The 15,542-nt window shown below is 42.0% G+C and overlaps 1 protein-coding gene across 3 annotated transcripts in view; it reads right to left on the bottom strand.

Moving 5' to 3' along the window:
* USP8 (ubiquitin specific peptidase 8) overlaps positions 1-10,314 on the bottom strand; it is a 47,686-nt gene extending 37,372 nt beyond the window's left edge. Inside the window, exons 1-3 of one of the 3 annotated variants that reach the window (XM_067471426.1) lie at positions 10,133-10,314; positions 7,443-7,518; positions 1,122-1,297 (exon numbers count right to left, since the gene is read on the bottom strand). In XM_067471426.1, coding sequence (XP_067327527.1) covers positions 1,122-1,225 — 104 coding nt within the window. In that variant the 5' untranslated portion in view covers positions 1,226-1,297; positions 7,443-7,518; positions 10,133-10,314. The remainder of the gene's footprint in view (positions 1-1,121; positions 1,298-7,442; positions 7,519-10,132) is intronic. The other 2 variants (XM_060755231.2, XM_060755232.2) reach the window with 2 other exon arrangements.
* Positions 10,315-15,542: the final 5,228 nt, after the last annotated feature.

A 15,542-nucleotide genomic window follows, 5' to 3' on the forward strand; every position in this document is an offset into this window, starting at 1 on the left:
ACATTGTACTATACCATTATTATTTTTATTTTGTTTTTTTTAAACATCAAAAACATCTTTAATCATTTTTCTTATCATTATTTTAAAATTTCCATTACAACTTATGCTACATATAACTCTATCACACACCTTTTATCCATTTATACATATTGTATTTCTTTATAATATTATTATTATATCGTTTCCCCCCCCCCCCCCTTTCCCTTACCCTTAGTTTGTGCCCCCTTCACCAGGACCAACCAACATATGTTTTTTCACCATTCCAAAATGTCATTGTTTCTCTTACTGGCTTATACCCCTTTCCCTCATTAAGCACATCATAAATTTTCCCCATATTTTCCAAAAGTCTGTTTGTTTACATATTCCCCTTTTAATTTTAATATTGCAAGTTAGCTTATCATTAATGGCTATATTCCAAATTTCCCTATACCATTCTTCTAATTGAATTTCTTTTTTTTCTTTCCAGTTTTTTGCTATTAACAATTTAGCTGCTGTTATCAAATTAGAAACCAATTCTTTCTCCTTTTGTAAGGGAATTATATTATCATGTATAAGTAATAATGCTAATTTTGGTGTAATCTCAATCTCTATTTTTATTACTGCTCTTATTTCTTTCAATATGCTTTCCCAAATTTTTTGTATAATATTACATGACCACCACATATGAAGGTACATCCCTATTTCCTGACAACCTCTCCAGCATTGATTTGGGTATTTTTATCAATCTGATTTAATCTAATGGGAGTTAGATACCACCTCCATATCGTTTTGTAGTAACTTTCCTTAATATTGCTGTACACCATTATACTGTAATATTATTAGTAATATTACATGTAAGATGTACTATATCACTCCCTTCTTTCAAAGAAGCTCAAAATTACTTGTAAAAAGTTCTATTTCTACTGAGATGTCACTACATTTGATCGGGAGGTAGTCAGCTTTAGTTATCTGGGCAGTGTGATAAACATGCTAGGAAATAATACCTGCTGAAAAGGTACTCTAATTAAAAGAACTCTGATCACTACTGAAATCTGTCTACCAGGAAAGCAATGGCACTGTACTTTTAAAAAATACGAGAAAACAAAATAGATGGACTAAGTCAACTTAGCAATTATACATACCTCTTAGTACTGGTTTTCTCAGGTTTTACTTCAGTCTTTTTGTTAAGATCTTTCAAAGAAGTGCACAGATATAGGTCTTTAGGTACAGATGCCACAGCAGGCATCTTAATATAGAGATATGTCTTCTCAAAAGGATTCAGGAAGTCTTTACGTTATTGCTCAATACTCCTGTTTTACTGAAAAAGAAAAGATGTAAAATAGATGTTCAAAGAAAGTTGACATGTCTTCATCAATAGTTGAATGTTTGAACATGTAAACGCTGACAATGTATGGCAGTCAATAGCCTAAACAGCTAAAAAATCACATTTACTTAATGTTGTACACAATGCAAAAGGAATCGTGTTCAACTCTCTTTCTCAAGTTTGTCATTTTTATTGTCATTTTATGCGGCCCTCTAAGATGCTGGACTACAACTCCTGTATTCATCATTATCAGACACCATGACTAAATCTGATGGGAGTTGGAATACGATAACATCTTTGTTCTGTTTAGTCAGGAGAGTCTAGTTTGGATTTAGATAGGCTTGGGGATATGATGCCTGCCTTTAAAATGCATACCATAAATTATGCATGAGTACTGAAATGTAGGGGAAAATGGATTAGCAGAAAATACTATGTAATAATACACTGTTTTCTACAAACCTCAGTGTGACGATACATTACATATCACTCCATCCACTAATACACATGTGTTTCTAGTTCACTTTGTCCTTTACATCTGCATTTTCTCCCACAACATGGATTACTATTTTTTTTAAAAGCCACTGCTGTATCCTAGAAACTTTAAGCCTTTTCTAAATATATCTTCAAGGTTCAACATGTTATGTAATTTTTTTCTTCATCACCTTGACTGCAGTCAGTAATTAGTTTTTTCCTTTGGCATTAGAATGGAGTATTGTTATATGGTAATCAGAATAGCAATACAGATTCTATCTTTGGCTAAGGGGAAACACTGGAACCTATCAACAAAAAGGGGCTGGGATTTTTATCTAGTTTGGACCATCTGATGCATCACTCACCAAAATAAATCTTATCTTACAGAAGGTGTCCTCAAACTGCAGCCCTCCAGCTGTTTGGGCCTCCAACTCCCAGAATTCCTGACCACTGAACAAGCTTGCTGGAGCTTCTGGGAGTTGGAGGCCCCCGGAGGGCCACAGTTTCAGGCTGCCTATCTTACAGAAATATGTTAGCGTTTGGCATTAGGTGAACTCTTGGGGGAGGACTGGAATGGCACCCAGTTCCAGCACTGGACACATGCACACTGGCACTAATTCAGGGACCACTGATTTGACAGGCACAAAAATAAATGACTCAGATTTTTATTTTTATCGTGTCAGGAGCAACTTGAGAAAATGCAAGTCGCTTCTGGTGTGAGAGAATTGGCTGTCTGCAAGGAGGACGCCCGAATGTTTTACCATCCTGTGGGAGGTTTCTCTCATGTCCCTGCATGAGAAGCTGGAACTGACAGATGGGAGCTCACCCCGCTCCCCAGATTTGAACTGCCAACCTTTCTGTCAGCAGTCCTGCTCGCACAAGGATTTAACACATTGCGCCACCGGGAGCTCCTAATGACTCAGTTAACCAGCATAGTTGAAATTAAAATTACATAATTTGAAAGCTTCATCAAATAACTAATTAAGCCATTCTTATCATATGAAGTAAAATGACAGTTTAAAGGGAAAATTGCACACATAGTTGCTTTTCTCAGATTTCACAACATGTAAATTATAATGCTGACTACTGTAAAAAGCACCACTTTTATATCATTGTTTCCTCCTTTACTGATTGATAACCTCCAACATAAATTTCTAATTCACTATTTCCTTAAGTTGCCGGGTAAGACAAATACTTTAATGAACTTTTGAAATCTAATAGCTCCAGTCTTTCTTAATCCAAATGGCTGAAGGTTGACTCAAATAATCCAAATTATTTTTCATTTCAATGCCTTTCATTTCTTTCAACAGATATTCACTTAAGCTTGTGGATCAAATATTAACCAGATTTTCATCCACAGGATATACAGGAAAGCTTTCAGATCTTGTTAATTAGTAATGTAAGCTGTTTTACAAATTGGCTAACACTGCACCTCCTGAAATATAAGGGATTACAGTATTTAATTAGCTCCTCTATTTCTCAATTATAGACTTCCATGTTTACTACGGATATGAGTAAGCAATGTTTGGGCTCATCCTACTGCTGCCTACATTTTAATGTATTTGCCTCAGCTGTGCTATTGTACATTAACCACAATACATTCCAGGCATTAGATGAAAAGAAAATGTTATCAGTGCTTCCCCTTCACCTACAATATTTTACCGACTGTTGTGTAACTTCTTTTGATTTACGACAAAAGTTTTCACAAACAAACAAGGACTAAACTCAGTTGTTAAATAACAATTTAAAAAAGTTTTCCAAGTCCAATTTGTCTATATATATCTGGTGTGACTGTGACAGCCGTGCAAATATGCATACAGTGGGCCTTTGTTATCCGCTGGGGTTTGGATCCAGGACCACTACCATTTTCTCTCATCAGTTCTTCGGATACAAAAACCTATGGATGTTCAATCTCATTTATTTATTATTATTTATTTAAAACATTTATATTCTGCCCTTCTCACCCTGAAGGGGACTCCGCATATACACGGCAAACATTCAGTGCCGGGACACAAATTCACATACAATACATAAACATTAAAAAAGTATTAAAATATTTAAATACACCATTTAAAGCCGTCTTAGTCATCCGCGTCAAATCTAACTGGCTGGTCATCTTTCCTATTGCTGCTTTATGGCCCTGTCCCGAAAGCTTGGCCCCACAGCCAAGTTTTTACCATCCTTCTAAAGGACAGGAGGGAGGGGGCCGACCTGATCTCACCAGGAAGGGAGTTCCATAGCCGGGGAGCAATCACCGAGAAGGCCCTGTCCCTCGTCCCCACCAATCGCACCTGTGACAATGGTGGGACAGAAAGCAGGGCCTCCCCAGAGGATCTTAATCTCCGTGATGGTTCATAGGAGGAGATGTGTTCTGACAGGTAATTTGGGCCGGGGCCGTTTAGGGCTTGATAGGCCAAAGCCAGCACTTTGAATTGTGCCCGGTAGCAAACTGGCAGCCAGTGGAGTTGGCATAACATGGGAGTTGTGTGCTCCCTGTGTGCTGTTCCAGTTATTAACCTGGCTGCCTCTTGGACTATTTGAAGCTTCCGAGCAGTCTTCAAAGGTAACCCCATGTAGAGTGCGTTGCAGCGGATGACTAGGACAGTTTTAAATGGTGTATTTTAATATTTGGATAAATGTTTTTTTAATGTTTATGTATTGTATGTGAATTTGTGTACCGGCATTGAATGTTTGCCATGTATATGCTGTGCTCTGCCCTGAGTCCCCTTCGGGGTGAGAAGGGCAGAATATAAATGTTTTAAAATAATCATTAAATACAATAATGTAGAAAAAGATGGCAAAATCAAAGTTTACTTTTTAGAATAAAAAAAATTAAAAACACTTTTTCTTGAGTGAAACTGCAGACACGCTTGAAAGTGCACTTATTCCCGAAGAACATCTCAACACAGGCCATATAATAAAGAACAACTGAACAATCCAGATTCAAAATCAATAAGACTTTGGCAACCATCTTTGATGGATTATTGGCTTTTCTTTTTATCTGAAGTATTTATAGGGTTACAGACTCAAATATCTGAAAGTGCTTACTATGAGCTACACTTGTTAAAATATATTTCTGTCTAATATGGATCTCACAGGACTGAAAAACACAAGTATTTATTATCCAAAGGCACTAATCCCAATATTTCCCATCAATGCCACAAACTTCTGAAATTATGACCAGTTTCTGATAAGTTACTACAGAGTGCTAGTGCTGTATTACTAAAGCATGTTAAGTTTTCTAACTACCATACAAAGATTACAGTATTCAGTCCCTCTTGGCAGAGTTTATTGCCTAAGTATGCATAATGTCATTTCATCAAATTATTGATGTTCTCCCACAAGCCAAGCCTTACTTTCTGGTTCCAATGTACTTGAAGTGACATAACAAAATAGCAAAATGGTTTCTAGCACAAGAGGTTCTCTGGGCCCTTTACACACAGCCCTATGTCCAGAATATCAAGGCAGAAAACCCCACATTATCTGCTTTGAACTGGAACTGTGGACTCAGACAAATCAGTTCAAAGCAGATATTGTGGGATTTTCTGACTTGATATTTTGGGATATAGGACTGTGTGGAAGGGCCCTCAGCAGCTTACAAAAACATTGAAAGCCTGCAGTTGTCTTAGCCCAAAATACTTATTTGTATGTCATAATGACTGTGAATCCTTTAAACAATCACAGTAAAACATCTTGATATATACTGCAATGAAGTGGGCCAAGTTCAAAGACGAATACTTAACATTCTAATTATATTATAAGAGGGCCCTTCCACACAGCCATATAACCCAGAATATCAAGGCAGAACATCCCGCAATATCTGCTTTGAACTGGGTTATCTGAGTCCACACTTTCATATATTCCAGTTTAAAGCAGAAAATGTGGGATATTATTCAGCTGTGTGGAAGGGGCTGGAGAGATCAACAACTTTAGAAATTCTCAGGGCCAGTTCTCTGCTTTTGGGACCCCCCCCCCCCCCACCCATGGACTGCTCAAAATATTCCATTTTAGGACTACAACTCTTACAATCCCTTACCACTGGGGCTTATGGGAACTGCAGAAAAGTTCTCAATTTTTCCAAACTTTGTGTTTTTTGTTTTTATTTTAAATACAACACAACTGTTTGGTTTGCTCCCGACATGACAAATTAAAGAACTCTAAACCAGAGTCCAGGATACTTCTACAACTTCGCAAATCACAAAGCACCAAGCCTCTTTCACTGAAAGCTCTGTGGTTGGCTCTACACTGCCCTATATCCCAGGATCTGATCACAGATTATCTGTTTATCCCAGATAATCTGGCAGTGTAGACTCATATAACCCAGTTCAAAGCAGATAATCTGGGATCAGATCCTGGGATATAGGGCAGTGTAACTCCAGCCTGGTTTAACAATCCAGAACGAGTCGCTTGAATACTTTGTGGTGTAATTACTTAACTTACATTCATCCGAATTCTACTGACATCATACAGTGTGACAAGCCTGCTAAAAACCACATTCAAATGATGAAACGTCTCTAGTAATCACTTCCAATTTTGAATTTCCATAACTTTTCTATATGTAGATAGCCACCAATTTGAGTTTCCAAATGTGACCTATTATGACAAGTACATGCCCATAAGTGTGTTTAACTCTGGGAACAGGGCCTGTGCCTATTGATAGTTCAATTCTACCGTGTAGACCAGGCAAGGGCAAACTCCAGCCCTTAAGGTGTTTTGGAATTTAACTCCCACAATTCTTTACAGCCTATTGGCTCCTAGGAATTGTGGAAGTTGAAGTCCAAAACATCCGGAGGGGCAAAGTTTGGCCATGCCTGGTTTAGAGGCTAGAACACTTGAGAAGAAAGTTCCTTTTTGGAGAGAATACACATTAAACCAGAAGTGGATCAATGGACAGACCATCCTTCTGTTCTGTGCCCCAGTCAAGTTTGGATGTAACTACACAACATAATTGTAACACTTGATGGGATAGGGAAGGCATGGGCGAACTTGGGCCCTCCCTCCAGGTGTTTTGGACTTCAACTCCCACAATTACCAACAGCCTCGGGCCCTTTCCTTTTCTTCTCCTTTTCTACTTAAGTAGCTGAGGGGAAAAGGAAGGGGCCTGAGGCTCTTAGGAACTGTGGGAATTGAAGTCCAAAACACCTGGAGGGAGGGCCCAACTTTGCCCATGCCTGGTGTAAATACACCTGAAGTTACTATATTAACTAGTCCAACGGGAGGTAGTGGGGCAAATTTCCCACACAGAACCCCCATGACCAACAAAAAATACTTAAGGCCATCCAATCCAACTCCCTTCATCGGGGCAAGAAAATGTAATCAAAGTCCTCCTGACAAAGAGCCATCCAGCCATAGGTAGATATAGCTAGATAGATAGATATTATTCACACAGAGAGCTATAGTATCATAGACTTGAAAGGGACCCTTACAGAAGGACAATGATATATTGCATGTTCCAGGGTGGGCAAACCAAACAATCTCCACGTCAACACTGACAAAGAAACAACAAGAAATACTGTTTACCCACAAGCAACAAGACATTACATATATTAGAAACCAACACTTTCTCTCTTTATTTTAGAGATCAACAGACTGGGCCACAGCAACGCATGGCAGGGGACAGCTAGTAAATAAATAAATATTAGAGAATAAAAGAATCTGCGAACCCCACCTCCTCCAAGATGAACTGAACCACCTAAACTGGGCTCTCCAGGCCAATGGAGACTCCACCTCAGACATCAGAAGAGCTGCAAGACAACCGAGAAGAAGCCACGAGAGTAAAGATGAAGATCCACCCAGAGGGAAAGTGTTCCTGCCATACATCAAGGGAACCACTGACCGCATAGGGAAGCTGAGGAGGAAACACAACATACAAACTATCTCCAGACCCACCAAGAAAATCCAACAGATGCTTCGTTCAGCAAAGGACAAGAGGGATCCTCTCACCTCTGCAGGAGTCTACCGTATACCATGCAGCTGTGGGCAAGTCTACATAGGGACCACCAAATGCAGCAGCGTTGCCCAAACACGAATCAAGGAACATGAAAGGCACTGCAGACTACTTCAACCAGAGAAGTCAGCCATAGCACACCGCACTATTTTAATCCTGCGTTCCTCCTGCCATTTCAGCACTTTTAACCCTGTACCCCATTGCGCTGGCCGGCCCAGTTTTAAAGTGTCTTGATGCATCGTTACTGTTGTTGTTATTTTGCTTAACTATTTGATTTGCTTTGTTTATTGTTGTGTTATGTTTTTACTGTATTGTGTTCTGAGGCTTCTGCCTGTGTAAACCGCATCGAGTCCTTCGGGAGATGCTAGCGGGGTACAAATAAAGTTAATAATAATAATAATAATAATAATAATAGCAGAGCACCTGAGGAACCAATCTGGACACAGCAGATTATTTGAGAACACAGAAACGCTGGACCACTCTCACAACCACCATGTCAGACGACACAGAGAAGCCATTCAAATACACAAGCATGTGGACAACTTCAACAGAAAGGAGGAGACCATGAAAATGAACAAAATCTGGCTACCAGTATTAAAAAACTCTAAAATTACAACAGCAAAACAGCAGAGAGGAAAGAACCAGGCACATCTTAACATCTCTCAACGAAAGATTCCCCCAGGCTCAGCCAGGCCTTCAAATGCTAATGAAGGTGGTCAGTTGAAACATTCACCCCTAGCTCCAGCAGACAAGAGTTCTTATTTATTATTTATTTAGTACACTTGTATACCGCTAATATCTCAGCCTAAAACGGCGACTCATTGCGGTTTACAACATTTAAAAACAACAATATTTCGATTAAAAATATAAAACACATACATATACAATACACAGTATTGGGCCACCAATACAGACCAATGCATCTCTTAATTAAAGTTATAATCCAGTTTCGTTGTCTGTGATTGCCAGTCCTTGATCAAAAACTTCATCGCATCGGATTAGCCGAATGCTTGCTCAAACATCCATGTTTTCAGTTTTTTCCGAAATACCATCAGCGAGGTGGCTGATCTTATCTCTATAGGGAGGGCATTCCAAAGCCGCAGGGCCACCACAGAAAAGGCCCTGTCTCTCGTTCCCGCGAGCCGCACCTGTGAAGCAGGCGGGATGGAAAGAAGGGCCTCTCCCGAAGATCTTAGGGTCCTGGTGGGCTGATAGGCCGAGATACGTTCGGATAGATATGTAGGGCCAGAACCGTTTAGGGCTTTAAAGGCCAAAGCCAGCACTTTGAATTGGGCCCGGTAGCTAATCGGTAGCCAGTGGAGCTGGTACAGCAGAGGAGTTGTATGTTCCCTGCGTCCTGCTCCTGTTAATACCATGGCTGCCGCCCGTTGGACTAGTTGGAGCTTCCGGGCCGTCTTCAAAGGCAACCCCACGTAGAGAGCGTTGCAGTAGTCAAGGCGGGATGTAACCAGAGCGTGGACTACCGTGGCCAAGTCAGACTTCCCAAGGTACGGTCGCAGTTGGCGCACGAGTCTTAACTGTGCGAATGCTCCCCTGGTCACCGCCGAAACCTGGGGATCCAGGCTCAGCGATGAGTCCAGGATCACACCCAAACTGCGGACCTGTGTCTTCAGGGGGAGTGCGACCCAGTCTAACACAGGCTGTAACCCTATACCCTGTTCGGCCCTGCGACTGACCAGGAGTACCTCTGTCTTGTCTGGATTCAATTTCAATTTGTTCGCCCCCATCCAGACCGTCACAGCGGCCAAGCACCGGTTCAGGACCTCGACAGCCTCCTTAGTAGCAGGTGGGAAGGAGTGACAGAGTTGGACATCATCTGCTACAGATGACACCATACCCCGAAACTCTTTGCCCCACCCTGGTCATTCCACAGATATATAAATCCTTTTTCCTAGTTCCAACAGACCTCACTACCTCTGAGGATGCTTGCCATAGATGCAGGCGAAACGTCTGGAGAAATGCCTCTAGAACATGGCCGTATAGCCCGAAAAAACCCACAAGAACCCAGTGATTCCAGCCATGAAAGCCTTCGACAATACAATAAAAGTATTCTCTTGCAGATTTCTTCACCTGTGAAGTGCCCTTGAAACCCAAGCTTCGGTGGGACAAGTCAGCTTTTGAACTCACCTTGAACCTAAGCCACACCGTGGAATTAATGCAGTTTGAGACCCTTTTAACTGCCTTGTGGAATGCTTGGGAGTTTCAAGTGTGCCCACTGAACTGGGCCGTGGCAGTTAAAGAGGGCTCACTTGAAACAGCTCTCGTTCCAATTGAAAGGCCTCCCTCTCTCCCTCCCTTGGGCCAAACCCTCTCTGGCTCTCTCTCTGAGGCGCAGAGCAGGCCTCTCCAGGCCCGGCAGGCCTTTCCCCTCGCTCTAGAGGAGGACTCACCCCGGCCCCGGCCTCGCTGTGCTTCCCTTCAGGGCTAGGCCCATCTCCCGGCACCCGAGCAGCTGAGGAAGGAAGGTAGGGAGGAAGGCAGCCCGAGCTTCTCTCGCCTCTCGTTGGCCGGCCGAGGCGGAACTGAGGGGCGGGGAGACGGGACTTCCGCGAAAGGGGCTGGGCCGCCGGAAGTGTCCGAAAGCGGCGGTGGGGGCCTCCGAGAGGGATGAGGTGTCCGTGGCGGGCCTGAAGAGAAAACGAGACGCCCGCGCTCCCCAAGGGACCTGGACGACAGGCGCGTCCGAAGCCTACTCAATAAGCAACACACTGTGGGGGCCTCTTTAAGTGTTTTGGACTTCGAATCCCAGAAGGCCCCGCGAGCCTGTCCAATGGAGAGGAATCCTGGGAATTGCAGTCCAAAACACAAAAGTTCAGAAACTGGCTTTTAACCCAGGATATAATAATAATAATAATAAGAAGAAGAAGAAGAAGAAGAAGAAGAAGAAGAAGTATTAACGTATTAATATAAGTATTAAGAAGATGTAACGGTGGTCCACGCTCTTGTTATATCCCGAATAGACTACTGCAATGCGCTCTATGTGGGGTTGCCCGTGAAGACTGTTCGGAAACTTCAACTAGTCCAGTGAGCGGCAGCCAGATTGCTCACCGGAGCGTCATACAGGGAGCATACCACCCCCCTGCTATGCCAGCTCCACTGGCTGCCGATTCAGTTCCGAGCACAATTCAAGGTGCTGGTTTTGACCTACAAAACCCTGTACGGTTCCGGTCCAGTGTATCTGTCCGAACGTATCTCCCTCTACATCCCGCCTCGGAGTCTGAGATCATCTGGGGAGGCCCTGCTATTGACCCCACCACTGTCACAAGTGAGGCTGGTGGGGACGAGGAGCAGGGCTTTCTCAGTGGTGGCCCCTCACCTGTGGAACACACTCCCGGGGGAAATCAGGGCATCATCATCCCTCCTCGCCTTTAGGAGAAGGGTGAAGACTTGGTTATGGGACCAGGCCTTTGGGCACTCGGGCAATTAAATCAGACAACCAGGCGAGTAAGACCAGCAGGATTGATGAAGTGGAACGTAAAACTAGATCTATGAGTAGCAAACGCTGACCATGCAAGAGGAGAAACTGGGTTTGTATTTGGTTTTATTGATTTTATGGTTATAATGTATATTTGGTGTTAACTGTGTATTGATGTAATTTTGTGTTGATTGTTTTTATGATGCAGGCATCAAATTGTGCCTTGCTTTTGTGAGCCGCCCTGAGTCCCCTTCGGGGTGAGAAGGGCGGGGTAAAAGAACCCCAAATAAATAAATAAATAAATAAATAAATAATCCTTTAGTTGTAAGAACTGGAACCATGAAACTGAGCTAAAGCTTTGGGCAATTTCCTCCCTTGTTTTCAGTTGCAGATTACCTTTTTATTATTATTATTATTATTAAAATGTCCTTATAGATGGGCCAGTTGGACCATCCCAATAACCTTCTCTGTCCTGCTTCAAGGGGGGATATCCACAAAGGAATCTTTGGGTAAAGTTTAGCCCGTACCTTGGGAAGTCTAACTTGGCCACGGTAGTCCACGCTCTGGTTACATCCCGCTTAGACTACTGCAACGCTCTCTACGTGGGGTTGCCCTTAAAGACGGCCCGGAAGCTCCAACTGGTCCAACGGGCGGCAGCCATGATGCTAACAGGAGCAGGACGCAGGGAGCATACAACTCTCCTGCTGTACCAGCTCCACTGGCTGCCGATCTGCTACTGGGCTCAATTCAAGGTGCTGGCGTTGGCCTATAAAGCCCTAAACAGTTCCGGCCCAAGATACCTAACTGACCGCCTCTCGGCCTATGAGCCCACGAGGACTTTGAGATCTTCCGGGGGAGGCCCTGCTCTCAATCCCGCCTGCGTCACAGGCACAGCTGGCGGGGACGAGAGATAGGGCCTTCTCGGTGGTGGCTCCTCGGCTGTGGAACACCCTTCCCGTAGACATGAAGCTAGCGCCCTCCCTGTTGATATTCCGCAGGAAACTAAAGACCTGGCTGTTTAAGAAGGCATTTGAACAAGATGTGCAATGATTGGTAAATTGACCATAGGAATGGAATAACGGAAATGATACCGGATTGTGGGTTTGACGATGAGATGACACGGAATGGCTTTGTAGTAATGTTGATGTTTTGATGAGGATGTTTTTGATAATGATGAATTGTGGATTATTTTACACTATGTCTTGTATTTTGCACCTGTTTTTCTATGTTGTACACCGCAGCGAGTCGCCCCTGGGCTGAGAATTGCGGTCTATAAGCGAAGTAAATAATAATAATAAATAATAAATAAAATCTGGCCCACATTTTCATTAGCACAGATCTAACAATGGTTGTTTAAAAAAAATCCCTTTTGATTTGGTCGTATCAGAAGTACACGTGCCAGCCAATTCCCAGGTCAAAACCCTCCGATTCTAGTATTTTCTCCTTATTTAGTAAGATCCAATCTTTTATCCAGCTTAGACCGCACACTTCGTAATAGAGGTTTAGATCTGGTAGACCTAGCCCTCCTCTGTTCTTCGCGTCAGTCAAATATCCATATTTTATTCTCGGTCTTTTCCCTTTCCAGATAAATTTTAATATTTCTTTATTCCAGGCGTTAAATAATCTATTGTTCCTAATTATTGGTGCATTCTGGAAAAGGTATAATAGCTTTGGAAGCTTTTAAACAGAAGCTGGATGACCATCTGTCAGGGGTGCTTTGAATACAATTTTCCTGCTTCTTGGAAGGGGGTTGGACTGGATGGCCCATGAGGTCTCTTCCAACTCTATGATTTAGCTGTGTGAAAGGGGCCTCAGGTGACCCAGGGCCCTTCCAGACAGGCCCTCTATCCCAGGATCTGTTTCCAGGTTTTATGCTTTAAATTAGATTATGTGTCCACACTGCCAGCTAATCTGGAATAAACAGAAACCCTGGAACCAGATCCTGAGATATAGGATCTGGAAGGGCCTCTAGTACAGACATTGTGGAATTTTCTGCCTTGATATTATTGGTTATATGGTTGTGTGGAAGGGCTCCGAGATCAGATCCTGGGATAGCGGGGTATTGCGGAAGGCCCCTTGAACCCTTCCACACAGCTGTATAAAATCCACATTGAAGAGGATTATATGGCAGATGTAGACTCAGGCCTGAATTTACTTTCTCTGCGATTTTGAGCCTGTTTGAGTATATTCATACTACTGAGAGTATCCTTTGACTATAAGTAAACTAGTTTACCAAGGTTACTCAGATATTCTATCTGTATGCGCTTTCAGAAGCACACGGAAGTGATCAGTATTATTGCTAGGGCAAGGTATCTGGAAATATGACTGCACTTTCCTGAAGGTCATGTTTACAACTTGATGCACTGCCTTTTTCCATCAGCATTTTCCATTTTGTACCAAAAGAACTGCAGTTAGATTTACCTACAGTCTAGTACAATTTTTGTAAAACTGAGGTTAAAATGTGTGATTTATTGCATGAAGGTTTTCAGTAATCAAAACAATTTTGAAATTATTTTGCACCGTTTTTACCATTCTTTTTTTACCTTTTGTATGTTTTAATCATATTTTGTTTTAATTTTCTTGTAGGCTGTCTTGAGCCCAATGTAGGGAAGAACTCAGGATTTACGAATAAAATAATGAATATTTGAGTCAACAGTGAACATGTCACCATAAAAGCTCTATGGCTATGCAAGCTTCAGTACAAAGATCAGTTCCTCCAAACACGTCATAACACACAGCACTAAATACAAGTTGGTAATTTAGTCAGTGTAATTAGGGAAAAGAGACTCCAGATCACAAAACGTTATAACTTGGTTTTATTAACTCGATTTTATGGCAGTATAGAAGGACCTTGATCTTCCTCCAGTCCAGTTACTTAAAAAACTGACCACCACACATTTGGTACCTTGAATGTTTCCCCTGTTTCTGGGTATATTTGGCAGATTGTTTCCAAAAATGCCACCAGTTTCCCCCCAGCAGTTCTGGTTCTTGAGACAGATGCTATCTAACAGTCACAATCTACTTGTCCATAGAAATCAGGATAACCCTATTTAAGAAACTAGAGATAATGCAGTCTATCTAGTGCAATTTTCTGAATCAGCACCCCAAAGAACCCTGGGAATAAACCTAAAAACCAAGACACACTAATATTTTTTTTGTTGGGCTGTTTTACATAGTTTAAAATTGCAAGCACTTGCACTGTTACATTATTATAATCTTTCGTTACCATTCTGGAGTCACCTATCTCTGCTTTTAGTTCCCTTCAGAAGAGTGACTTTAGCCTAGTCTGGGAAACAAAGCACTTCTGATGGACCTGAATAGCTTTGCATAAGAATGATTAATCTCACCTGTAAACTGGATCAATGTAAGATCTGGAACACAGTTCACTCTTTTCTCTACATTGATCAATGATAATCCAACTTGAAACTGACTATATGCATCTCTGAGCTGCTTTGAATCTCATTTGTGGAGAGAGAAAAATGGGTATAAACAATAAATAATAACGAACTTTCTTTAATGCACACAGCAATGGAAGCTGTTACTACCAAACTTCTTTCTGGATGGATTTTTACTGCCATAGAATCCAGATTATCTGCACTGAACTGGATTACATGACAGTGTAGATGAGACCTTGTCTCATACCCCTTCCACACAGCTGAATAAAATCCCAAATTATCTGTTTTGAACTAGAATATATGGCAGTGTCAATTCAGATAACCCAGTTCAATGCAGATATTGTGGGATTAACCACCTTAATATTCTGGATTATATGGCTGCGTGGAAGGGCCCTCAGACCCCTTATACACTGCCAGATAATCCAGATTATTAAATCAGATAAATCACATTATCTGCTTGGCAAACAGATATCTGAGACTAAGGTCCCTTCCACACAGCTGTCTAAAATCCACATTGAACTGGATTAGATGACAGTGTGGACTCAGATAATCCGATATTGTAGATTATCTGCCTTGATATTCTGGGACCCCTTCCACACATCTGAATAAAACCCCATATCTGCTTTGAACTGGAATATATGTCAGTGTGGACTCAGATAACCCACTTCAAAGCAGATATTGTGGATTATCTGCCTTGATATTCTGAGTTATATGGCTGTGTGGAAGGGCCCTGGGTTATATGGCTCAATGAAGGGACCTCTGTCTACACCAACATATAATCCAGTTCAAAATTGATATTGTGGATTAGGTGCTTTCAAAATCTGGATTATATGGCAGTGTAGAAGGACCCTAACATGGCTGACTTTGAAATCTATGGCAAAACCTGCCACTCTTTTCCGGAGCCACGGGGCTCTTCCCCACAGCCATTTAACCCAATATATCAAGGCAGATAATCCAGTGTCTGCTTTGAACTGGGAACTGGGTTATCTG

The sequence above is a fragment of the Anolis sagrei genome, chromosome 9 (assembly GCF_037176765.1).
Source record: "Anolis sagrei isolate rAnoSag1 chromosome 9, rAnoSag1.mat, whole genome shotgun sequence".
Lineage (NCBI taxonomy): Eukaryota > Metazoa > Chordata > Lepidosauria > Squamata > Dactyloidae > Anolis > Anolis sagrei.